Below are 25,684 nucleotides of genomic sequence, written 5' to 3'. Positions count from 1 at the left end.
AGTGAATATAGCCAAAATTTGATTTTTATAATCTGACACCACGATGTGTGGGTTAGTCGCTTTAAAGAAAAAAGTGCGTTTTTCCTTGATTTATCTTAAATTTTACCAGTTTTCAAAATATTGTGATTAGTTTTGCATACTTTTTTATCCTAAAACTATTTCTATGATTTATTTCCATTATAAATTTCAGACATGTCTGAAACCAAAATATCTTTAAAATTCTTTCTTTTCTTTATTTGTACATCGATTGTTATAAAACTTCCAAACTGAGTATATCTGAATTCATTTTTATCACAAAAACAACATTTCCCTGCAATAGTATGCTAGCCTTTTTAAAAAATCATATTTCAAATTTGCGGTTTTACCAGAATTTTACTATAAAAAACAACAACAACAAAAATAACAACATTATAAAACAATTATTAAAATTCAAAAGCGCTGAAGCAAGCCAGAATTATCTAGATCTTGTAAGTTAAAGCCGCAATAAACGAAAACCCTAAAGCGGATTTGGTGGATCAAACGAGCACACATTATAAGGGGGAAGGTAAAGATTCGTGTCACTATTTCTTTAAATGCTAGGTATCCTTTTGTTTTCTAACTAGTTGTTTATCATAGTGATATAACTTTTTTACACCAGGAAACAACTAAATAGTACAAGACTATACATTTGTAACATCATCACTAAACATATTTAGCACTTTTTAATCTTACAAATTTAACAAAACAAGGAAAAAGGTAACATCGATGTTGCTTCTCAAAATTCCTGGTGCATAAGGGGCTTTTTAGTAATAAAGGTTTTGTTAAGGTTTAGCAGTAAATTACAAAACAACAAAAAGTTTTAGTAAACAAACAGCATCTTGACAAACAACTTATCTGTCCATTACATGTTTTACTGTTCTGTCCCATATAGTCAAATATTCTAAAGGAGGTGCCCCCCTTTTAAAAAAGAATGCCATTTGTAAAGAAATAAATGTAAACAATTGTCAAAAACGATGTTTTACCTAGTTATGTTAAGTTTAAATCTCGTACGTTGTTGTAAATGCATCAAAACGAAGACATGTAACAGCTTTTTAAAACTGGTGAGCTTTTAAAGACGCTGAACTGTCCAGAAGTGTGGCCCCTTCATGCAGTCCCTTTCCGGAATTCAATATATATATGAGTCAACTGACAATGGTTTTGTAAAATTATATAGATGTTTTATATGCTGTTAAAGTTTCATGTAAAACAATGTTTTCTTTCTACGATTTGATGATGTTCGAACTTTTTTCTCCGAAACATGGACTTAACTCGTAACAAAACATGAGGTCAATAATAGCTGTGGTTCTTTATTACTGCACTCCCTCGCATTGATCTCTATGAGTATGTAAAGTATCAAGGCAATACCTTACAAAGTATTCGAGTTATGTTCAAGACAAAATGTTCAAAATGGGAGATAATTGAAAAAAAAAACGGGATCACCTAAAGTTATGATTCCTTGTCTCACTGCACTTTCTAAATGAGCCCTATGATTATATAGAGTTACAACTTTTACCTTCAATACTTTTTTGAGTTATTATCCGGGCAAGAAGTGTGATGGACGAACAGTAGAACGGACGGATAGACAGACGAGGTGGCACCCCCCCCCCCTATGAGGATCATAAACCAAGCACATTTACACTAACCTTACTCAAACAATACTGTTAGAACTTTTACAACATTTTCTCAGTACACTAATAGTAATTCAAAAACATTTAATCTGCGTAATGATAATCAAATTTATAGTAAAACATAAAAAATGGAACCATGATAAAAGGTAATACAAATGTAATATTAAGAAATCAAATTATGCAATTTGAAGACCACTAGTTTACAGTAAACATAAAACACCATCTGTATTATGCAGCAATATTTGGTTGTCTTTACTAATTGGAGATTGTCAGTATCATTTTACCACAAGCCATATAAGAACCATTAAAGATGCCTAACTGTAAATTTTGTATAAAACACGCTTAAAACCTTTTTTATGTTTTTATTATAAATTTGATTATCGTTACCTTTTGTAGTCTTGCGCCAGGTGTAGGCTGCAATTTTTTCTGCTCTGCAAAACTGGATTATTTTTGCAAAAACCAGTGATTCTAGAGATTGGATTTTTGGCTCAGTTTTTAATAAACTGGTGACCAACATACTGCAGAATTTATTTTGTGGAATTATCATTGGATTTACGAATAACTTTGATGTAAACAATTGTAATTTGGCAAATATTGGAGTAACATTTCAATAATTTCAGTCAGTTTGGTGAACAGCATCTCACTCGAAATTATTGCTAATCCGTGTACAGGTAGACAATACAGTAGAGACCAATTACTGGATTATAGAGATTTGCCTAGGAGGTATACAATACCAAATAAAGAAACATTAACTATGTTGAAAAAGTATAATCTTTTGAAATACAGAGGTAAACGAGCTGGTCGCCCGAGGATAAAATCTAAAGCTGATATTCACTTGACAAATTCGACCCAAATTAAACTAGATCATACATTTATATCAAATGCACACAGAAAGAAACAACAGGAACGTTCAAATTTGATCCAAATTAAACTAGATCATTCATTTTTATTGAATGTCCAAAGAAAGAAACAACTGAAACTTTCAACTGTGAACATAAGATCTGTGCGAGGAAAGTCTTCTGACCTTCTCCAGCACATATTAGAGGAGGGTATAGACCTCTGTGTGATCACTGAAACTTGGCTACAGCCGGATGGTGATGACGTTGTCAGGGGGGAATTGTCTCAGGATGGTTACTGCTTTGATGATGTCCCGAGACCCGACCGTAAAGGTGGAGGACTTGCCCTATTATACAGAAACAATCTCAAAGTGTCAAGATGCCCAGCAGAAACCTTTCAGTCCTTTGAATGTGCTGAATGGAAAATACGTAGTCAATCATTCATCCTCTACATCTTTGGTATATATAGACCGCCATATTCGGAGAGACACCCAGTAACTCAGGCTATGTTTATGACAGAATTCACTGAGTTTCTTGAAGAAATAACGACAAGATCCGAGTCTCTGGTGCTGTTAGGTGACTTTAACATCCACATGGATAATAAGTCAGACTGCTACACAAAACAATTTCAGCAGTGTTTGAGATCTTTTGGACTGGTTCAACATGTCAATGCTCCTACTCATTCTGGTGGTCATATTCTTGACCTGATCATCACAAAGCTAGAAGACAAACGTGTGGATGTCTCATAACCTTTGCCAGACTATTACATCTCTGACCACTGCTTTGTTAGTTGTAACATTGAACAGTGTCGCCCTCTCTTGATCAGGAAAGAAATCAAATCTCGCAATTGGAAATCTGTATCCAGTGACATATTATAATCAGAATTCGGTCAATTAAATAACATTGTAGTGAACTCGTCCAATGTCAATGATCTTGTGTCTGAGTTCACTAGAATCACGTCCGACATTGTTCAGAAACATGCCCCTCTAAAGGAAAGAACTATTCTCTGTAGACCGACAGTTCGTTGGTACTCTGGATACCTAAAACAGCTGAAACAATACAAACGATCAATAGAAAAAATCTTTATGAATGACAAATCTGACCTTTCAAAGAAAGTGTATGGCGTTGTAGGAAGTGTATATAGTGCTGAACTTTCTAGGGCCAAGGATGAGTACTACCAGAACAAGATTGGAGAAGCAGAAGAAAACATCAAAAAGCTATATGCTGTAACATCCGATTTACTGGGAAGGTCGAAGGACAATCCGCTCCCATTACACACAAGTGCAGTATCTTTGGCAAAGGACTTTCTACGATACTTTGCTGATAAAATAATCAAGTTGAGAAATGATCTTGATAACATATCAACTGAAACACCCAATGGTAATTCTTCCTACTCAAATCCACCTGTGATTAAGAATACATTTACTGCGTTCAAACCACTTTCCGAAAACGATATTTTGAAACTTGTATATGCATCAAAATCTACAACTTGTGAACTTGATGTGATACCAACTAAGAAATTAAAGGAGCATTTTTCACAACTTGCTCCCGTTGTGACAGAAATTGTAAATCGACCACTGCTATCTGGTGTGTTCCCTGAGGAATGGAAAAGTGCTGTGATAAAACCTTTGTTGAAGAAGGAAGGTCTCCCACTTCAACTGCAAAACTATCACCCAGTCTCAAATTTAACATTCCTCTCCAAAATTCTTGAAAAAGCTGCACTAAATCAAATCAACAAGCATATAGAGGCTAACAATCTCCTACAGAAAATATCATGGGGTTGAAACAGCAATGATCAGAATGTATAATGATCTTTTGGAAACCATAGATGAAAATCAAATAACAATCGTGGTCATGATCGACTTGAGTGCAACGTTCGATACCATCGATATCATGATACTGATTCAAATCCTTCAAGATGACTTTGGAATACATAGCACTCCCTTGAAATGGATAGAATCTTATGTCACAAACAGAACAATGAAAGTTCTGGTCGAACAGTCAGCATCTGACACGGAGCCACTGAGGTTTGGTGTCCCGCAGGGTTCTTGTGCCGGACCAGTGATCTTTACCCTGTATATATCGGCTCTTTACCGAGTGGTGCAGAAATATCCAGCTGATCTCTATGGATACGCGGACGACCACAAGACCGCGTTAAAAGTTCAAGATGGAAATTCTCAAAATGAGACAACTGTTCTTCAACAACTCGACAGTTGTCTCAATGAATTCATAAAATGGATGACAACCTTCAAACTGAAAATGAATCAGTCTAAAACTGAAATTATTATGTATGGAACAAGACAAAAGTTAGCGAAATTGAACATCACAAGTGTAAACGTTGGAGGGTGTGACGTAAAATGCGTCGATCATGTCAGAGACCTAGGTGTAACTATGACCAATACACTCAACTTTGACTGTCACATTCAGAAAAAGTGTCAGATAGCTCATGTGCAGTTACGAAATCTTAGGGCTACACGGAATCATCTCACACAAAAGTCAACTGGATCATTAGTGCATGGATTGGTTCATTCTCACATTGACTTCTGCAACAGTTTATTTACAGAAACTCCAGCCTACCAAATCAATAAACTACAGCGAGTCCAAAATCATGCCGCTAGAGTAGTCAAGAATGCTTCCTATGAAAAACCAAGTACCGAACTTCTGAAAGAATTACACTGGCTTCCAGTTAAGGCTAAAGTCATGTTCAAAGTTTTAGTAATAGTCTTCCGTGTCATCAATGGTACAGCTCCAGTATATCTGAGGGAAATGTTTGTACCTACTCGACAACGATACAGACTTCGCTCACAAAGTGACACTAACTTTAACATCCCTAGACGGCGAACAAAATTAGCAGACAGATCTATGGCAGTCGTTGGTCCCAAATGGTGGAACGATCTACCTAGCTATCTGAAAAACATTCAGTCTGAAGCCAGCTTTACATCAAAACTGAAAACACATTTATTTAGGCAGTTTCTTGAACAATGAGTGTAGTCTTGTTAAAATACAAAATATCAGAAGTGGTGTAAAATAGTATGTATACATGTCCAAATCTTTAAATCTAAGTTCTAGAATCCTGTTAATATTTTGTATGTATATATGTTAAATGTGTGTTATGTAATTGTAAAGTGCAATAGAATATTTTATAATTTTTGCGCTATATAAATGCCATATGTATTTGTATTTAAAATATGTAGAATATATATTAGAAAGTCTCTAAGGCGTTAGGAATGACATGAGAATAGTTAGAACAGAGCTATACGTTTAACAATATTGAGAAAAGAAAAAATATATGTGCATTATAACATTTTATAGTCACATTGACAAATCATTTAGCATTTGGTGCCATACAGACACCGAGAACATGTTCTACCAAATTCGATCTACCATTTCGTAGAATCGAAATAGAATGTAAACACTCGATTCTCAAGAATACCTGAATTATTCCGCGTGACATGCTACCTCCCGTTTTTGATATTACACTGATTGCGCGTCGATTTACTTTATTTGGCAACATGCGCCGTAAAATAGTTCTTCCCTGTTTCATTCGCTACATATATAAGAAAAGAAATAATATACGGCAGAACCAAGTTTTGATAATTTCAAAGACTCCGAATCGTAAAAAAAAATGAAATCAGGCGACGCCCGTATGAAATTATTCCGCAGACGTATATTAAGCACTTCATCGTGTCTAATTATATCAAAGTATGGTTCTGATATATAAACATATATTAGACTGTTCAAGACTTCTCAGTCTTATTCATATGATAATGTTATGTGAATCTATATGTAACATCATTTTCTGCATCAACAAATGTATTCTTGAATTATATATGCCAAATGTTAAAACTCATACCAGATCAACAAAATCTAATGAAACAAAAACAAAAAATGTTGTTAACTCATTGTCAATTATTGTAAAATAAAACCACTTCCTGCGATTCTGTTAAAAACATAGCACTAAAGTAGCAACCCCCCCCCCCCCTCAACCCCCCGCCCCCCCCCAAAAAAAAACCCCAACATTTCATTCATAAAAGATTTTTCCCCCATTAGCTGTAAATAAAACAGTCAGTTATCTTATGTGTAGAATGTACGAGATGTATGTACGAAAACATGCCTGCTCTAATGCATCTGTTTATACCAAGTCTGATAAAATATATAAAATATTCTTCGAGAAACATACAGTATTAAACTCATATTTACTTTAAAATTTTATCTTGGTCCTTGGATGATATAATATTTATTTTGCAAGAAAAAATGCCTATAGATGAAATACAATAATTTGATTTTATCTGATTTTATTATATACCTATATAAATTCTGTAAAACATCGGCTTGTAAATCACAGTCAAATATGAACAGGCAGTAAAAAATCCCTATAGTACCTTTTAAATTCCGTATTGTACCCTTCCGTACGGTATGCTGCCGGACTACTTTCGTTAATATGCATGACCTGACACAGTTCTATAAATAGCGTACATAAAAACTTCACTTAGTTTCATTTTAACATCGATAAACATAGAAGATTTCGATTAATAACAAAGCAACAAACTAAAAGGTAGTGGTATATAATTAGGGTCATTATAACAGTAGCTAGATCTGGGATTTAATATTCGGCTCTCGTGGATTTTGCAAGATCGGATCACACTCGGGTCTTTCGCGTCTCGTGAGATCCGATCTGGCAAACATTCACTCGAGCCGAATACAGCATCCCAGACCGAGCAACTGTTATAATATCCTTTTTATATTTTACTCTTATAACAGTGGTTGATCTTTTAAAATTTTCCATTTTTGTTAGTAGTTTGTATAAGGGTAAATTTCATTTGTAGGACTTATTGTGTTATTATGATATTGACGTTAATTGATTGTCAGGAAAAAAAAGTTATCAAGTTTTTACTATACTAGAGCATTTAAACGTAATATAAATATCTAACAATATCATTATTTAAAAACAAAGAAATCTGCATATGTGTTTTATCTGCTAATGATTATATTGTTTTTCTGCTGACAGAACATCAAAGGCTTATAAGAGAGCAAAACAAAATATACAAAACTATTTGCATTCGGCTGATTTTAAATATCACAATACTTTGTATAATTTCTAGATTTAAATATATTTTCAGATCTGTACAACTTCTTGACAATAATAAAGATAAGAATTCTCTAAAATTATGATATTATAAACAAGACAAATTGAAACGAAATTCTTTAATTTCATTTTAGTATTTGTGTGTTCGTGCGTGTGTTATTATCCAGAAGACAGTCAAATTTACTGTTTTATTTAAAAAGTATTTTAAAAATCTTTGTGACAAAATCAGTTACAATCTGTACATGCTGAAAACAATACAATTATTTCCCTGTACTAGACGTATGGGGTGTGATGTTGCAACGTACAATCTGTCTTCCTGTTCAAGCCAGAAGACACCACCAACAGCGCTCGTGAGTTCGGACTCTTTTGATGCCATTTCACATTGGGATTTTGTATCTTCTAGAATAGTAGAGCTCGTGTTGTTATTTGTGTGGGTCAGATGTACGTTGTGAGTGAAGATACCATCGACTTCGTCATCATTATCGGTTGTGCTGATAACTTTAACTTTTATTTGCGAGTGGACGAAGTAGTATCCTGCCTTTCCTACACAAATTGTACCTTCTTCGGATATATATGTCAGACCGGATGTAGCATACGTTTGAATATTCGGATTCCAGAATATTTTTGAAGAGTTGTTCACTTTGACAGTTAAAGAAAGAAATTCTATTATTTTGTTTTTAATTTTAACTATTGATTAGAGAATAAACAGGTAACAGTGCTACCAATACATTTCAGCTTTGTTACATTTACTTTCATTTTACATACGATGAGTTATTATTTCTTTTGTGATAGGGTGAAAATACAGAATCTGTTTTTATAAATGAACAAAACTTTATATCATTTTTTTTTAAAATGCGTCTTTCGGAGAACCATCTAAACAATTAGAACATGAAATGGGAAGAAACTTTTAGTTGACAATAATGATATAGAAATATGAAAACAGATGCTAATGTATTTCTATTGAACAGACTTCCGACCTAATAATGTCAGACGAAGACCCTAGGTCCCTCTTCATTATTTCGGGTATTACCAGGAACTACATAGGATCATACTAGGTCTTCTGAAAACCTGCTGAATGACCTCCTTCAATGAAGACACGAGCATGCCTCGAACCCACAGAGCTATAGCCAATAAACACTGTCAGTGACTTTAGCCACAGAGCCCATTAAGTATCATTTTATAGCGTCCAATGTAAAAATAGAAATTGAATGTATCACAGATTATTACCCAGATTTTTGTCACGTGCGAGTCCAAGAAGTTTCATCATTGGCTGCTTCTTGCTGGTCACTTTGCACTGGTCCAATTTAAGATCTAGCGTAGAGAACTCTATCAGGAGAAGGGGAAATGGAAATGGAAATAGCATACATTGATATAATTAAAAAAGACAATATGCATTTATCATTTGAATACATACGTATTTATTTGAATGACCTTAAAGACACTCAGTATAATAATATTAGTAAGAGATTATAATCATCATGAAAATAACTAAATGTTGTGCATAAGTACAATAATTTGAGTAAAGTAATATAAAAAAGCCATTTATTTCATGCTGACTATAGTTATTATGCTTACCAGGATTAGCATCGCTATTATACTTTTCCGACAGAGCCTTGAATTAAATGAATTTCACAGGTATTACATTATTTTAGTAACATATAAAATGTAACAGGGTATCTAAACCACACAAATGATATATAGTTCAACATTATTCATTTACGAACACTTTCTTCAAAACTAACGACTACAAGTAAGAATTCGCAAAATGTGTGACTGCGTTAAATGTACGTGTATCAATAAGTTCATCTCGTATTTTTCTTATCTTATATGTGTAACATTTCCATTCATTAAATGTCAAGAATATATTGCACAGAATAATGATAGAAAAGAAAACTATAAGACCTGCTGTATGACCTTTTTCTGATATACTTACTCAAATAGTACTTTCTGTCATTATTTTCAGCGACTAAGAAGTGGGTATCATTAGAAAACGTAGGTAAAATGGTTAATATATTCAATTACAGTAAAACCTGTCTATAAAGACCACCCTTGGGAGAGCCAAAATGTGGTCTTTATTGGGAGGTGGTCTTTATTCACAAGTTAAAATACACTATAAATGATAAAATAGGAAGCAAAAGATGTGGTCTTTCTAGCCAGATGGTCTCTGTTCAGAGTTGATCTTTAACACAGGTTTGACTGTAGATGTTTTTGTTTGATTTACCTTAACTTTCTTAGGAAGATCAATAATCGGAGTATGTTAAAAGAAGAAAATGAATACCTTTGTGACTAAGTTATCAAGGATTACATCAAAGTTTCCGCAACAAGTTTTTGTATCATTTTTTATATTCATCTCTAAGCTTCCTGGACAGATATTTGTATCATCAGAATAGGTTAGAAATCGATCCAAACTGTAACAAAGTTGCTGCTGCTGTTGTTTATCTTCCGGAAGTTGTTCCCTTGACAGACGCCAGAATATGACCATAGAAAACAGGGATATCATCTCTATACACGTTGCAATAATCAGTATCAGTAACGTCAGTTTCTTGAAAAAATTAAGTAAATATTAAATATTTAGTGTATGCCATGGAATTTCCTCTTTTGGCATTGTATGAAAAATAGATTAATTCAGTTGTATATACAAGGACACTGCCTCCAATGTTAACCTACATCTGTATATATATTGGAGTCGTTTCATTATACCATAATACAATATACAGTATACATATTGTGAATCACTGATCATTTACGAAAATAGATATGAATGTGCAAAAACTGATATAAACATACTTATAACAAACTGATATTAATTGCTTTAGAAGGATGTACTGTAGTGCCCCGTTTGTCAGTTGTACGAGCTTCATAGCCGTGTTGTTCTGTTACTTTTACAATTTTGTTATGTTCTTAAAGATAACTTGATTTCGATCTTCAATTTCTTTAATGTTTACAAAATGTCTGTTAAGTATCAGAACTCGTTTAAAAAGGAATGTTTAAATTTACCTTTAAAGAGGCATCCACCATGTTTTAGTTGTGTACCAGAATGAACAAGACAATATAGAACCTCTTGAGTCGTAAGCTTTAATTCTTTTAATTAAAATATGTAACATCACCTGCCTTGTACAAACAGTTGTTTTTTTTCGTCCGTCACCTATTATGATAAGAATATATAATTAGGTGCTCTGACATTTCGTGACGTTATAAAGTGTTTCACTAAAGCTATAGTGTGATAAATAAAGAGAAGGTTGACATTTGCTATCTATATTATACCAATATTCCAATGTATTAAGGTGACTGGTATTTCACATGCGATCAAAAGTTATCACATGACTGGAATCTTTAGTTTTTCCCATTAGCCAAAATAAAAAGACAATATTGTTGTTTTACGCGAAAATTACTTGCGATATGTTTGTTTATGAAAGTGTGGAACTCCTAATTTAGTGTTATCACTATTATACCAGTTTTTAAATTATTTAATACAAAGGCAACCACCAAGGGCGAAAATTCATCATCTACCAGTACAGCCGCAGAGCGATCTGACCAGAGGGACAGAGAGAAATTCTCCAGAAGATCTAGAGATAGTGAGACTTAATTTAGACACAGACTTAGCATAATGTTTTGCAAATAGACAGTCTGGTTCTTTAATGTGTTCAGTGAATAAGCCATCCTCACTGGGGGTAACCAGTTCTGGCCTCAGGTTAGGTAGGGGACACGAAAGAGAATCTCAGAAACTTCTAGTGCGGGATTCGAACCCTGAACCTCTAGATTGAAACTCTATACAATTACATATTTAATGGCGTTGTATATATAATATAACAAACCTTAAAATATTATTGATGAAATGTAAAAACTCATATCAAAAAATTTAAAACAACGCCATGAAGTCTCTAAAATACAGTGCCTTAAGATTTTTTGAATGTATCAGGTGATTTACTTTTGCGTAATGCTAACGGCAGTTCATTCCGCAGTTTTGGACCAATAGTACAGAAACTTCATTAAATGTTTTGCTCTTGTTGTATGTGGTGTATGGAACAACATAACAACATTCAGAATTTTCTGACGGTCCCAAACCTTGCCTAGTCGGTACGTACTCTGTAAGCAGTTCTGTTAAATACATAGGCGCTCTGCCAATGTGACAGCTATACATGAACAAGTATCTTGAACTCAATCCTTCATTCACCGGCAACCAATGTAAGGCATACAATGCTTGTTTGGAACTGTCAAATTTCCTCCTATTAAGGACAAGTTTTACACACGTTTTGAATCCGTTGCATCGTACGCACCTGACCGTTAGCTACACCATACGGTATGACATTCCAGTAACCCAGATGTGAAATAACTAGACAAAAAACTTCAAGATACTTGTTCATGTATAGCTGTCACATTGGCAGAGCGCCTATGTATTTAACAGAACTACATAATTTCCGTGGCTGATTTGGTTAAATATTTTCATTTTATGTTATGTTCTAAGTTCGTAGGTAATTCAAAATGGCTGTACGACATCTTCGATTAACATGGTCTTTAAAGTTCGTTCAAAGTTTGATCAGGAAATGCACCAAGATATCTAGTTGTGCTTATCACCAGCAATGCTAATCGAATATGTTAAACATTTGTTTAATTGAGATCTGCTATCAAACAAAATAAATTCAGTTTTTGAAATGTTCATATTTAGTTTGTTTCTAAGCAAAACTTGTAGAACAGGCAACACGAACCATGTTTTCGGTTATTCAGAAATCCCGTAAACTCAATTTTACTATCTCTATGCAGTTAAATTTATTTGATCCCGTGATAGCACCAATTTTGTTGTATGGAGGTGAGGTCTGGAGTGTTGAAAATCTTAAGGTTTTAGAACAGTTTCAGTTAAAATTTTGTAAATTCATCTTGAACTTGAAACCATTCACACCAAATTGTATGGTGTACGATGAGGTCGTTTATTAAATGCTAAAGATGATAAAATTTGTAAAATCTATTCTGTATTTGCATAATAGCAATATATACAGATTTATTGAAAAATAAATATATTTATGCAAGTACGGGAGGTACGGGTTTTAATATTATTCAATTGCGGAGAACGAAAGGCAAATTATCAAGAACTTCAAAATTGTCAATAGAAGAGGTTCTAGCACGTACAGTTCTGATGTTTTACTACAATTTGATGTCCAACGCAATGTAATGTTATGCTGCAGACATCGCCGTAGTGTACAACACGGGACAATCGTATTTGTATGGTTTTAATTTTCTTTATTCGTACTCGGTCATTTTCGACCCAGTAATATAGTTTACTTGGTGCTAGAGATGTCTTTGCTGTTCATGGGAGATTCTCATAGAGCTCAATTTGAGGCGTGTATTTATAAACTGCAAAGGTATGATCTATTTAATATTGATTCGGCAATTGACGTGAAGTTCTGTGGAATTAGTGGCGGTTGTTTAACAAACTCGAACCATGTCCTGTTCTTTCAAGATTGATTAGTGAAGCACCATCCTGACTGTGGTGTCATGTTCAGTGGTGGTAACGACATTGATTAACCAGGCTCTACTGCATTAAATGCAGAGACCATAGCATTACGAATTGTTTCAGTTGCTAAACTTTTCTTACGTCGCTACAATCCGAAACATATCTTTATTTGCCAATTTATTCTGAGGCAACACACCCGCCACTTCCCAGTGTACATATACAATGATTTTATTATTACTGAGAGAAGCAAACAGGGTGTTTAAGCAAGAACATGGAATTTTTATCGTACTGGAATTTAAAAGGAACATTCTAATGCTAACATTTTACAGATAGATGGTGTTCATTTCAACAACCTGGGATTTGAAATTTTTCCGCAATGTGAGAGGAATAATTTTGAAGTGCATTGCAGATATGTAATTCACACATGTACTGGAAGATACTGTATTCTAATTGGTGGCACATTTGTATCTATATTATCATATAACAGTAAGTATAGACATAGTAAGTATATTAGCCGTCATATATGATAGAACCAAACCCATATGGGGTCCATTTCAGTTAGATAAACAAGACTTTCTGCAGGCTTATGAACATGGCAGATCTTGTATATCACATATTTTCTGTCCGTTTGTGGTAAAAGACTAAATGTAGTTAAATGGACTAATAAAATTATAAAGTCTAAACAAATTGTCTGTATTTGTTTATATAGTTTAAATGTAGTTAAATGGACTACTACAATTATAAAATCTAGACATATTGTCTGTATTTGTTTATATTCTGTTCCACTATATAAATAATGGTTACAGACAAGTAATCTGCAGTCAAATACACCGCAAGTTGACAAATGGACAACAAAAAATGATTGTACTTGAAAGCTGTCTACATTTATGTAGTCAAAAGGGCTGCATCGAGTCAAATGGGCTACGAAGTCTATGTTACTCAGATATTTTGTCCGTATTGGTGTAGTCAAATGGACTACAGTGTAGTTAGATGGACTACTTTGTAGAGTCAGATGGACTTCTTTGTATAGTCAAATGGACTATATGTAGTCATATGGACTACTTTATTTAGTCGATGGATTATTTATACTGTATGGTTAAACACAGGATGACTGTCATACACTTGAAAAATGTTACAAGAAGAGATTGTTGTAAATACAGTATTTCTCGTGGAAGTTGATCTTTACATGCTCTCGTACATGGTTTTTTATTTCATATGCCACCAAGACAGCGAAGGCTGCTGCAGCTGAGGAAGCTGCTAAAACCAAACGAAGAACAAACCAAATTGAGCAGGTTTCAGAAGCTAACACATCCAATTTATCAGAAAAAGACCTGAACACAATTATATCAATTGTTGTAGGTTTTAAAAGATTTGAAGGTACTACCGCCTGACAATACCAAATACCAAAACTTCGGAAAAGAACAGATACCTTTGGAATCCACACAAAGCACTTCAACATCTGCTCCAACACCAACTTTGGCAGCTTCAGATATGAATAAAAATTCTGCCACATTTTTGCGTCCACTTTTTCTTGGTATTGATGAAAAAACCGAAGCTAAAATTGTATCAGATCAGTTTGTGGAGTTAGATTCTTGCATAAAATTACTTCTTCTAGGGTATCTTTTGTTAAGTCTAATCTTGATGGGCTTGGATTGTCTGAATATTTTATTAATCAAAATGTTACCAACTTGAAACATTTCAAATCACTGGTTAAGACTTGATTGCAAGATCACTCTGTACAAAATTAGAATAGCTCTGTTGACACCTCTCCTAAATGTCTTGTTTATTGTATGTACAAAAAAGTACGTTGTTTTGAAAAGTATTTGGATATTTTGTCATATAATTTAGCTAAAACTGTTTGCAAATTTAGAACTATGAATTATTCTTTACCTATTTAGAAATGGAGACATTATAACACTGAACGATATGAAAGATAATGTGCACTTTGACAAAACTTTAATAGAGGATGAATTTCCCTATCTACTTGAATGTGACTTTTTTAGTGTCGGTAGAAAAAAGTTTATACCAAAATATTATTTTAACCATCCTAGTTCATTCAAACCAGATGATCTTATGAACTGCAATATTAAGGAAAAACATATTAAACTTAGCCTAGCATTATTTGGTAAGATCATTTTGTCTCAGTTTAAATAATTTCATTCTCCTTAAAATACACTGATGTCATAGGTGGATGCACATGTGCAACTTCTAGAAACAGTAACATGATATATAGTTCTATTTTTAGGTATACAATATGCTGGATTGTTGATTTGTACACATAACATTGTCTTTATACTGGTTCAATATGTGCATCATTGTTTTCATCACACGCATATTATATGCCCTGATGTGAAAAATAAACTTAAAACTTGAAACTATTCATTCAGTCATTTATTGTAACTGCGCACCGTTCGAGGTCTCCGACCGCTTGCGATTTCACGGAAGCAGATGTGGGACGAAAGCTTTTATTTGATATATGATCGTCAGGGAAGCAGATGTGGGACGAAAGCTTTTATTTGATATATGATCGTCAGCAAAACCGTAGACTGATATGGATTTGGGAATGACACAAAAAGAGTTCTAGCATACCAGTAGGTGAGATACATGTACATCCACGGACCAAGGCAACTGCCATGGAGCACACTGCATTCAAGCTGGCGGTCTGATGAATATGCATTGTTGATATTAATCTTACAAGTACGAGGCCATTAGTAGAACACTACCAATGGGTGCAGGGACCGGGTTCTGTTGCCAGTACGAATTTATTTTACATAGACGCATTGAATGTATATTATAACGGCATTTCGTTATATGTGGGACAAGGGAAGATTATGCAAAATACTCATAAATTTTATAGAACATGTAATGGAACCGATGAGAAATATCGTAGGTAGGAATATTTCTAAGGCACAAATTTCTATGTACAAAGATCGTGAATAAGTGTAAATTTTCTACCTCGTATAACATGTGGGAAATGGTTAAATCATTGCAGATGAATCATCCGAGATAATATCTGCTTACTTTACAGGTAATTTACAAATACTCATAATACAGCGTCTGTTTAGAGACAATAACTAACTGCAGCAAAATATTCTGTCAATCTCTGTAAGACCATCATGTAAATAGTAGCACGTGTTTGTCAGATGTATTATAATGCACAAACTTCATTATATGCCAGTATATATAAAGATTAATTCAAGCGATGACAATATCTTTTTCTACAATCACTGAGGTCAGTGTGTAAATAAAACCCGAAACATATTAGTAGTACATGACGCATTTCTGTTTTATTTAATGTTACGGTCAAACAGTTCACAGGGTTATTATAGATTCTACTGATTGAATTACACGTCAAAATCAATAAAGACACAGATACAACTTTAGAGGAGCTTAACTTTAAAAATGGATGAAGTGATCTATTTTTGTATACGGATGAAATTTGGTCAGTGCTATATAAGTATAATATATTTTCACTATCATTCCAAGGCATAAGAAAAATTTTAGCAATTTAATTTTCCATTATCTTACAAGACTTTTGATCATATTATCATACAGTAAGTATTATATTTATGTCTACACACAAAACGATCAGTGCGGTTAATATATAATTAAGATTGTTCAAAAGAAAAATGTTTACAAAAGTCAAAACTACGGTGTTCCGTTTGGACCGTCGATATTTTTCATTTCTGAACCCCATATCTCGAAAGTCGAAATCACGAAACAACGAGGATGAAAGCCGAAAACATGATTGTGAAAGTAGAAACCTCGATGGTGAAAACTCGAAACTAGGATGGTGAAAGTCGAAATCACGCGCTTCAACTTTCGACATTCGACAGCGTAGTTTCGACATCGCAGTTTCGACTTTCGTCATCGTATTTTCGACTTTCACCATCGAAAGTCGAAAACGCGATGATGAAAATTCGAAACCATGATGGAGAAAGTGGAAACTACGATGATGAAAGTGGAAAGTTCGATTTTGAAAGTCGAACCATGATCATCAAAATACGAAAAATAGCAGTGAAAATGCGAAATGACATCGCGTTTTCATCATCGTGGTTTCATGTTTTCGATTTTCACCATCGTAGTTTCGTGTTTTCACCACCGTCATTTCGAAGTTTCGATTTTAATCCGTGTCGTTTCGTGATTTCGACTTTCGAGATATGGAATACAGGAATTAAAATCCCGATGGTCCAAACGAAACATCGCACAATTCAACTGACTACTCATCTAAACTTTTTCAGACAATCTAAAAAGATAACACTGTAATATTCAAAAACGTTTTAATTTGTTTTCAAATATAGCTGATTACACGGTATCGAAATGAAAATCACTTTACGTGGACCAGCATGTGACCAGTTATCGACCAACGAGATAAGCAGGGGCGGGGGTGGGGGGGGGGGGGGGTACAAATCATAGAAACTACCTATTTGAAAATCTCTTTGCAGCGTTAAAATGTAGCCAAAATATCTGAGATTGTTTATATTGGATAAAAACATAACTATTACCTTTTTAATAGAAAATATCTCCAGATTGTAATATTTATTAACGCCCTCGTCACACTGATACAAAAATCAAACAGGAAGTAATGACTATTTTTACATTTCAAGGAAATAAAATCGACGAATTTTCGGAAACTTATATTTCATTTTATGATATCAATGTTAAAAATACCTTATATACATGTAACATTAAATTGCCTGAGAATAATTTTAAGAATTGTCAATAAACAGACTGTAACTTTCAATGCATATACAGGTAACGGGGTAATCAGTCATGCATCTACTACACGCCTTTATACATATATTATCTTCTTCGGTGCATAAATCAGAATGCTCTACTTTTGTTTGGAGGGGTGGGTTGGGTGAGGGGAAGGGTGATGGTATCAGTACAAGTACTGGCTACTCAGAGAACAAAGATAATTACTGATAAGGTAATACGGTAAGGGGAAATAAAAAACGGAAAATGCTCATGCCTATTAAATTAGAAACAAATATAAATATTTCATATGTTAAGGTCGTTGAAAGAGCATATAGAAAGCACATAATGCGTGTTTATTTCAGTTATTACTACATAGCTTATTTCTTTTTTTTTTGTTACATGTCTTTAAACATACTATAATTTTGAGACAGCCGCTCAGAAAGGGAGCTTACTTTGTGAGCGCGATTTAACAAATAATACCAAAAACGAAAGTAGGAATGACATTCTAGGTTGAACGCCACTAAATCATACTATTCTTTATTTCATATACTTGGTAACGTTATTTCGACATATTGTAACGATCGTATTCTTAGAGACATTCCTGTCAAGAATTTTATATATACAATTGGAAAAGAAAGTGTAGAAGGGCTGTTTTCATGTAACAAAATCTACGCTTCATTACGCTCCATTTTCTCAGTACACAGTTTCCGATATAGTGTTTAATCAAGACTAAAACCCAGTGCATGATGCTCTTGAGAAAGGACAACAGAAAACGGAGAATAGGCTTTTTAATTTGTTAGCTATTAGTTTTACAGAATTTTTCTGCTTGAATCTTATTTACACTTTAGATCCTTTCGCAACACACTTGTTTGTCCTTCTTACATATTTGCTTAGTTTCAGTAAAGAAATGCTGGGAAAATCTGGAAAATGAAACTATTGTATAGGTACGAAAGAGCATTAATTTAGTACCAGGTGAATAAGAAGTTGAAATTTCTAGTAAATATCTCGAAATTTCGAGTTACTTATCTCACAATTTCGAATTACTAAGTCGAAACTGCAAGTTGCTAAGTCAAAATGTCGAGTTACGTTCATCGAAACTTCGAGTTACTCAGTCGAAATTTTGAGTTACAAAGTCGAAAGTTTGAGTTACGTATCTCGAAATCTTGAGTTATTAACTACCATAGTTTACGTTTATATATAGGTCCTGGCCAAGATTAGGTACCTGGTGTATCCACCGGGTAGTAGGGTCATATAATTAAGATGACCGGACAGCATTTGCTCATAAAAATATCACTATTTAAACCATGTTTAAGTCTGGACGGTTTTCAACTAGTTTGAGCCCATATCGCAAGGAAATATAGTCATACCCTATATGAATGTGTAGTAATGAGTCTGGCCAAGGTTGGATACATGGATAGATTTAGATTTTGAGGAGAGGTCATAGAAGGTGACCGGGAAGTATTCAAACTTAGAATTTTTCAATTGTTTTAAAAAAGAGAAGGTAAATAAAATTCAGCTTTACCCATTAAAGTCACCGTTGCAGTAACTAAACAACCTACCAGTGCAGCGACTATGTCAAAATTTGTATTCCAAGAAACAGACGAGTTGTACAAAAACAATAACGAGTTTCATATCTCGAAATCTCGTGTTATTAACTACAATAATTTGCGTTGATGTATAGGTCCTGGCCAATATTAGGTAGATGGTGTATCCATCAGATAGTAGGGTCATATAATTAAGATGACCGGGTTGCGTTTGCACATACAAATATCACTAATTAAACCATGTTTAAGTCTGGAAGGTTTTCAACTAGTTTGAGCCCATATCGCAAGGAAATATAGGCATACCCTACATGAATGTGTAGTAATGAGTCTGACAAAGATTTGGTATAGGATAGATCTAGATTTTGAGAAGAGGTCATACAAGGTGGCTCACTATTTTGACCAAATCTGGAAGGTTTTCGACATAGTTCGAGTCCCTACCACCTGAACATACTATACATGTAAATGATGGTGTATATCCTGGATACAGTTTGAAATCAAGAGTAGCTCTAGAGGCTTAGTAACTCGAAATTTCGACTTAGTAACTCGAAATTCCGAGAAACGTAACTCGAAATTTCGACTCAGTTACTTGAAATTTCGACATTGTAACTCGAAATTTCGGGATACGTAACTAGTAATTTCGAGATTTTAACTTAGATTTCGACTTAGTAACTTCATCGTAAGATTGTCCATTTTTTTTTCGATCCTTCACATTATCGTCAATTTTAGTACATTCGTGAATAAGGCAGTTTACGGAATAATCGAGCATTACGATAGGCTAAAAATGATACACGAAAGTTTGTTCTCCTTTATAAAATTGTGCAGTAAAAGTAAAATGATTTTGCATGTTCATATATCAATCAACAGATAACATTTATATATTTATCAGAAATTTTGACTGGTTCTCTGCACTTTTACGGTGGACGACTTCGTTTGGAAATCACGGTACGAAAGTAATAGTGGTACAGAATTTGTTGCACTTGATGACGACCTCAACAAGCATTGTGATTTACTGTACATATCTTTTTGTTATAACAAACACTTCTGGACTTGATCCTGTAACATTTTTAAGAATAGGATAAAAGCTATGTCACAAAAATACCCGAGAATTTATTAAAAAAGAGTTAAATAGCTGATTCACATAATGTAGACAGTATAAATTTAACAATGTAAAACTCAACTACCCTTAGTCAAAAAATTATGACACTTCAAGATACTGTTAACATTGTCACTATTGCCATATTTCATTTAATATATTGAATCTATACATGTGATTATAAAAGTGTGAATAAAATAAGGTGTATATTTGTTCATATTATTTTTAATTCAGTGTGCTATTATCTATTCTGTAAAAGAACAGTCTTTTACAAAATAAATAAGGAACAATTATATATCCAGTCGTATAATATACATGTCACTGATTTTTCAAGTATTTCCAACTTATTGCATATGTTTATAAATATGACCTGTATTCAAGAATGTTTTGTTGACGTATTAGTCCGGAGCGGCTACTAAAATTGCGGTGTGTGCACTGTGTACTGATTGTATTAGTCGATCCACCTAGAAATTGGGTACCAGCAAATTCTTTGGTGGAAAGGTATGCTTGGTTTCTATAAAACTTACAGCAGCTCCATGGCGCTTTTAAACACCAAACAAAAATCATGTGTTATCGCATGCTTAAAAGCATTACTTTTAACGACTGTCCTCAAATGCTCTATAGAACTTACGTTAATTGTTTTAAAAAAGAGAAAGTAAATAAAATTAACCTTTACCCATTCTAGCATAAAACTGCTGTTATTGTCACTTTTCGGTGGTGTTTTAACAGGAGAGAAAGCATGTGTTAACAGAGAGATTCTCGCGCTCACGTACTGTTATAACACCTTTTTATATATGCGCGTTCCGTGGCAAAGCGTAAATGTATTACGGCCCAAAAACGGATAATTCAAAAGAAAATGACGTCACCGTGGCAGTAACTTAACAACAACGAAACATAATATAACAGGAATCAATTTTGCATGACGAAAATCTTAAAAATAAATAACCAAATATAATAAGGACATTTACGATAAGAATACTTAACGAACGACATGTACATTGCATGCATATCAAACATATAATAACAATAATGAAAATTAAGATAACAGTAAATGTTTCCTAAACATACAATAAGAAAACGTTTTATAACAATAATAACAAATAAGCAATGTTTGATGTGCCGTAGTGGCAGAATGGATGACAGTATTGCTTTTGAACACAATGCTGAAGAACTCAAAGGCGGTAATAAGGTAGCATAGCGTTTGGGTTATACAAAATGTATTGATTAGTTTCGAATTGATCAACAAAAATCCATTTACGCATGATACAACTGATGATGTTGTTCCCATGCTCTGGATTTAACATTTTGATGATGAAATTCCATACTCAGAGCAAACATTTACCTAGTGTAATTTTAGGCAGTGTCTCACTGCCTTCTTCAGCACTGACTGACCGGTTATGGTAGTTCACGTGACGGACCTCTTTACGGACCTATCCTCCGATCACGTGACCTTCCTACGTCACGTGACCTACCATAACCGGTCAGTCAGTGCTGAAGAAGGCAGTGAGACACTGCCGAAAATTACACTAGGTAAATGTTTGCTCTGAGTATGGAATTTCTTCATCAAAAAATTTACTGATTCTCACTGCTTTATTACTTCTTATAAAACTAATATAATTATCATAGTTATCATTAGCGCTACAGACTTTGATGGATTTTTTGTTTCTAAGTTTTCAAGGGCCAAATTTTTACACAAGCAATTTTCTTTAAAAAAAATCATTGTTGGCAACAAACGTGAATTTTTAAAAGAAATATTCAGAGTTTAGAATGTTCCTTATACCTATTTGGTCGTTGATACATTGATAAGAATGTTACAAAACTAGATATTGTCCGTTGGACTAAAGTATCCCCACTACGTAATGTCAACATCAGAAGGCGAATTTTATTAAAAAAGAAGTTTGTTTAACATTGTTCTTGAAAAAAATATGAAAGACAAAATATAACTTTTGTATCAGACAGTTACATTAAACAGGTGTCACAAAATAAAAAGATATGAGAAATTAGCATTTTGCGTATGTTCAAGAAACACTTTTTAAAACAGATATTTAAATCAATTCAAAATTTCAATATGAACTGCATAATAAAATTGTAAAGCATTTCACATTTTTTAACAAATTATGAACATGTTACTAACAGTTGTGACGGACTTACCTTCGAATAGCCAGTAATTTAATGGCAAACAAATATAATTATTTTTGTACACGAAAACACACAACTAACATTTGTTAAAACTTTTTACGTTTAAAAGAGAAAAAGATTTTCACAAATACCTTTACCTAAGACACTGAAGTAATATAAACCATGATTTCCATCTCAATTAGTCATACAAACAGATTGTTTTTCAATGCAGTTGTAAATATCCGATTGGCTGTATATAAATGACGTGGTTACATTTGCGAGTTAACATTAAAAATCTTCGAAAATACAAGTATGTCACATATGGGTGGTTTCCAAAGTAAAGAGATTTTTCTCTTCTCCTAGCTAACATTAATTCAGCATTGGAAAGGATCATGGGGCACTTTATATCCAAATTTACATAGTCAATAAAACTTTGAACTTTCAGCCAAATGACCTAAACAGTTTTTAAAATATTGTAAATTATATAGCTGAATTTGTCCCCTTTTGCACCCAAGCAAAAGTGTGACATTTAAAACAAAGTCTTGTTTACAACTATGCTTTATTTTGTCAAACCAAGATGTATTGTTATAACTGATATTTTTGATGTGCTTTAAACTTTAAACTCTGCACGTTTAAAGCACAGTGTATTTGTTTTTATAAAAGATAAAAGGTAAGGATATATTTCCTGGAAGCACAGAGCACCCAAAACACAGCCATAGAGCCATGCAGGGCAAAGTAGGTCCACAACAAAAAGAAGCTGTAACGAAAAAATACTGGAGACGGGTTGCTTCAAAAATCCAACAAGAAGTACATTATAAATATATGCATAATACAGAACAAGAGGGCCAAGATGGTCCCAGAACGCTCACCTGAGAAACACACTATAGCAGTGTAAACATGTTTGACCTAGTGATCTCATGGAAACAAATATTTTGGCCAATTTTCATTAAGAATGGATCAAAAATGAGGTCTCTTGAGTTTAAATAAGTATTTTCTTACATATGTGACCTAGATTTTGAGCCCAGATGACCCATATTCAAACTTGACCAAGATTTTATCAAGGCAATCATTCTGACCAAATTTCATGAAGTTCAATTGAAAAAAAAGTCCCTATCGCATACACAAGGTTTCTCTTTGATTTGACCTTGTGACCTACTTTTTGACCCAGATGACCCATATTCAAACCTAGATTTCATCAAGGCAATCATTCTGACAAAATTTCTTGAAGACCAGTTGAAAAATACAGTCTCTATCGCATACACATGATTTTTCTTTGCATTGACCTAGTGACCTAGTTTTTAACCTCAGATAACCCATATTCAAACTTGATCTAGATTTTATCAAGGCAATCATTCTGACGTAATGTTGTGAAGATCAATTGAAAAATACAGCCTCTATCGCATACACAATTTTTTTTGTGACCTAGTTTTTTGCTCCAGATGGCCCATATTAGAACTTAACCTAGATTTTGTCAAGAGAATAATTCCGACTAAATTTCATGAAGATCAATTGAAACCTACAGCTTCTATCGCATGCACAAGGCTTTTCTTTGATTTGACACATACACACACACACATACACACACACACACACACAAGTAGGAAAAGCAACAGTCGGCACCGCCTAAGGATGGCTAGCGGACAAAATTATAGTGGGCGCGATAACCTTCTCATAGTAAAAGGAGAGAGGAAGCAAATGCTAGTTTAACATTCATGCGATCTTATCATTGATATACTTAGTATGAAAGAATGCATGCAAAACTTGTGTAATAATGCTATGATAGTTAATACTCTTATTTTTCATTTTAAGTATTACATGCTGTTGAATTTTTAGTTTTTTTGAAAAATGTAAATTTTGTAGATATTTTGCGAAATACCAAAATTACAAATAACATTGTTATGAACAGACAATTAATAATGAATGAATATAACACTGATTTCCAATATGTTACCCTGTGAACCTGTAAAAAATCTCATTTTTGAATGAAGAGTTTGATGATTAAAATTACAAGTATTTTTGAAATTTGGCAGGTGGTTTATAGTCATAAAAAATGTGAGAAAAATTAGGGTTTATAAAAGCTTGCTATTTTTCATAATATTTTATTTTTATGTCAATATTTGTGCAGAAAAATTGATTTAAAAAAACCCCAATGTCCACCAACATTTGATACGATATAACTTTAAACCGTACACCTACTAATAACAATATAATGCAGAGAAAAAGTATTAGTATACATTATTGTCTTGTCATTAAACACCGTAGCATGTATCACCAATCTTACTGGAGATTCATTGAACTTTCAAATTTGATAGATTAGCAGTAGATAAATTAAAAACCAACGTAAACACATTCATTTATATATAATTTATTCCAACTGTTCGTACCCGTATCTGTTTTAGAGGGCAGGGGATAGTTAAGTCGATAATTCTGTAAAAGTGCGTAGATACTAGTGCGAGAAAGATAATGAGAAATGTCAGAGGAGAGGAGAGCGAATGTATCGCATTTTCAGCCTGGCATTTTAAATTTTGTACAATAAAAACAACTTCGATCTGAGGACACGAAATTGTTATGGCCATAACGTTCTGAGACCTGTCCCGTATCATCTGCAAACGGTTGATGAAATGCGTATGTATACTTGTACAGTAGAAGGGCTAGACGTAAACAATGGTAGTGAAAAGCGTCCGATAACCGTTTACTTTTCACAAATTTGAGCTGAATCTAGATGGATTGGTCATGACAATTCTAGTTTTGACAGACTTTCGACATCAATTTGTATTAGTTTTTAGACCTGATAATCACCAAAGAGCTGGAAAATTTGATTCAGGAAACGTACTTGCAACCACAATACGAAACTGTCCTTTTCAAATGTTTCATGGGGAGGGGATAAGTTATTGTATATTTTAATACAGGTTCAGGCGGGATCCAATCTGACTAAAGTACTTGATCTTCTAAACGAAGATCTGAGAACGACCGATTCACATTCGTCTTCTGTATATTTTGGATTTCCAATATTGCAATTTTTATTTTCGCAAATCTATTTTTATTTGAACCAATCAGACAACTTGTTCGAATGTCAAAGAGTAAGAAAAATTTGCAGTCAATCCAGGGCTAGAACCCGGGACCTCTCGCTTACAGAGCAAGTGCCCTACCGACTGAGCTAACCGGTTATCTGACATCTTTCGACATAAAAATTGTAGATATCAAAAACCAAGGC

The 25,684-nt window shown here is 33.8% G+C and overlaps 1 protein-coding gene and 1 long non-coding RNA gene across 2 annotated transcripts; one reads left to right on the top strand and one right to left on the bottom strand.

Moving 5' to 3' along the window:
• Positions 1 to 7,439: 7,439 nt before the first annotated feature.
• Positions 7,440 to 24,060, bottom strand: LOC128554644 (uncharacterized). The gene is made up of 6 exons (XM_053535939.1): positions 22,629 to 24,060; positions 10,566 to 10,713; positions 9,847 to 10,110; positions 9,144 to 9,180; positions 8,796 to 8,894; positions 7,440 to 8,207 (listed from the first exon to the last, which is right to left on the bottom strand). The coding sequence occupies exons 2-6, from the start codon at positions 10,584 to 10,586 to the stop codon at positions 7,798 to 7,800; spliced, it is 831 nt and encodes a 276-aa protein (XP_053391914.1). The 5' UTR covers positions 10,587 to 10,713; positions 22,629 to 24,060; the 3' UTR covers positions 7,440 to 7,797.
• LOC128554647 (uncharacterized) lies at positions 12,647 to 14,364 on the top strand. Its single transcript, XR_008369655.1, has 3 exons — positions 12,647 to 12,785; positions 13,347 to 13,503; positions 14,244 to 14,364. It is a non-coding gene; the product is annotated as an uncharacterized LOC128554647 (long non-coding RNA).
• Positions 24,061 to 25,684: the final 1,624 nt, after the last annotated feature.

Source organism: Mercenaria mercenaria, unplaced genomic scaffold, assembly GCF_021730395.1.
Source record: "Mercenaria mercenaria strain notata unplaced genomic scaffold, MADL_Memer_1 contig_589, whole genome shotgun sequence".
In the NCBI taxonomy this organism is placed as follows: domain Eukaryota; kingdom Metazoa; phylum Mollusca; class Bivalvia; order Venerida; family Veneridae; genus Mercenaria; species Mercenaria mercenaria.
Note: the sequence above shows the minus strand (reverse complement) of the source record. Positions and strands in the feature narration are given on the sequence as shown.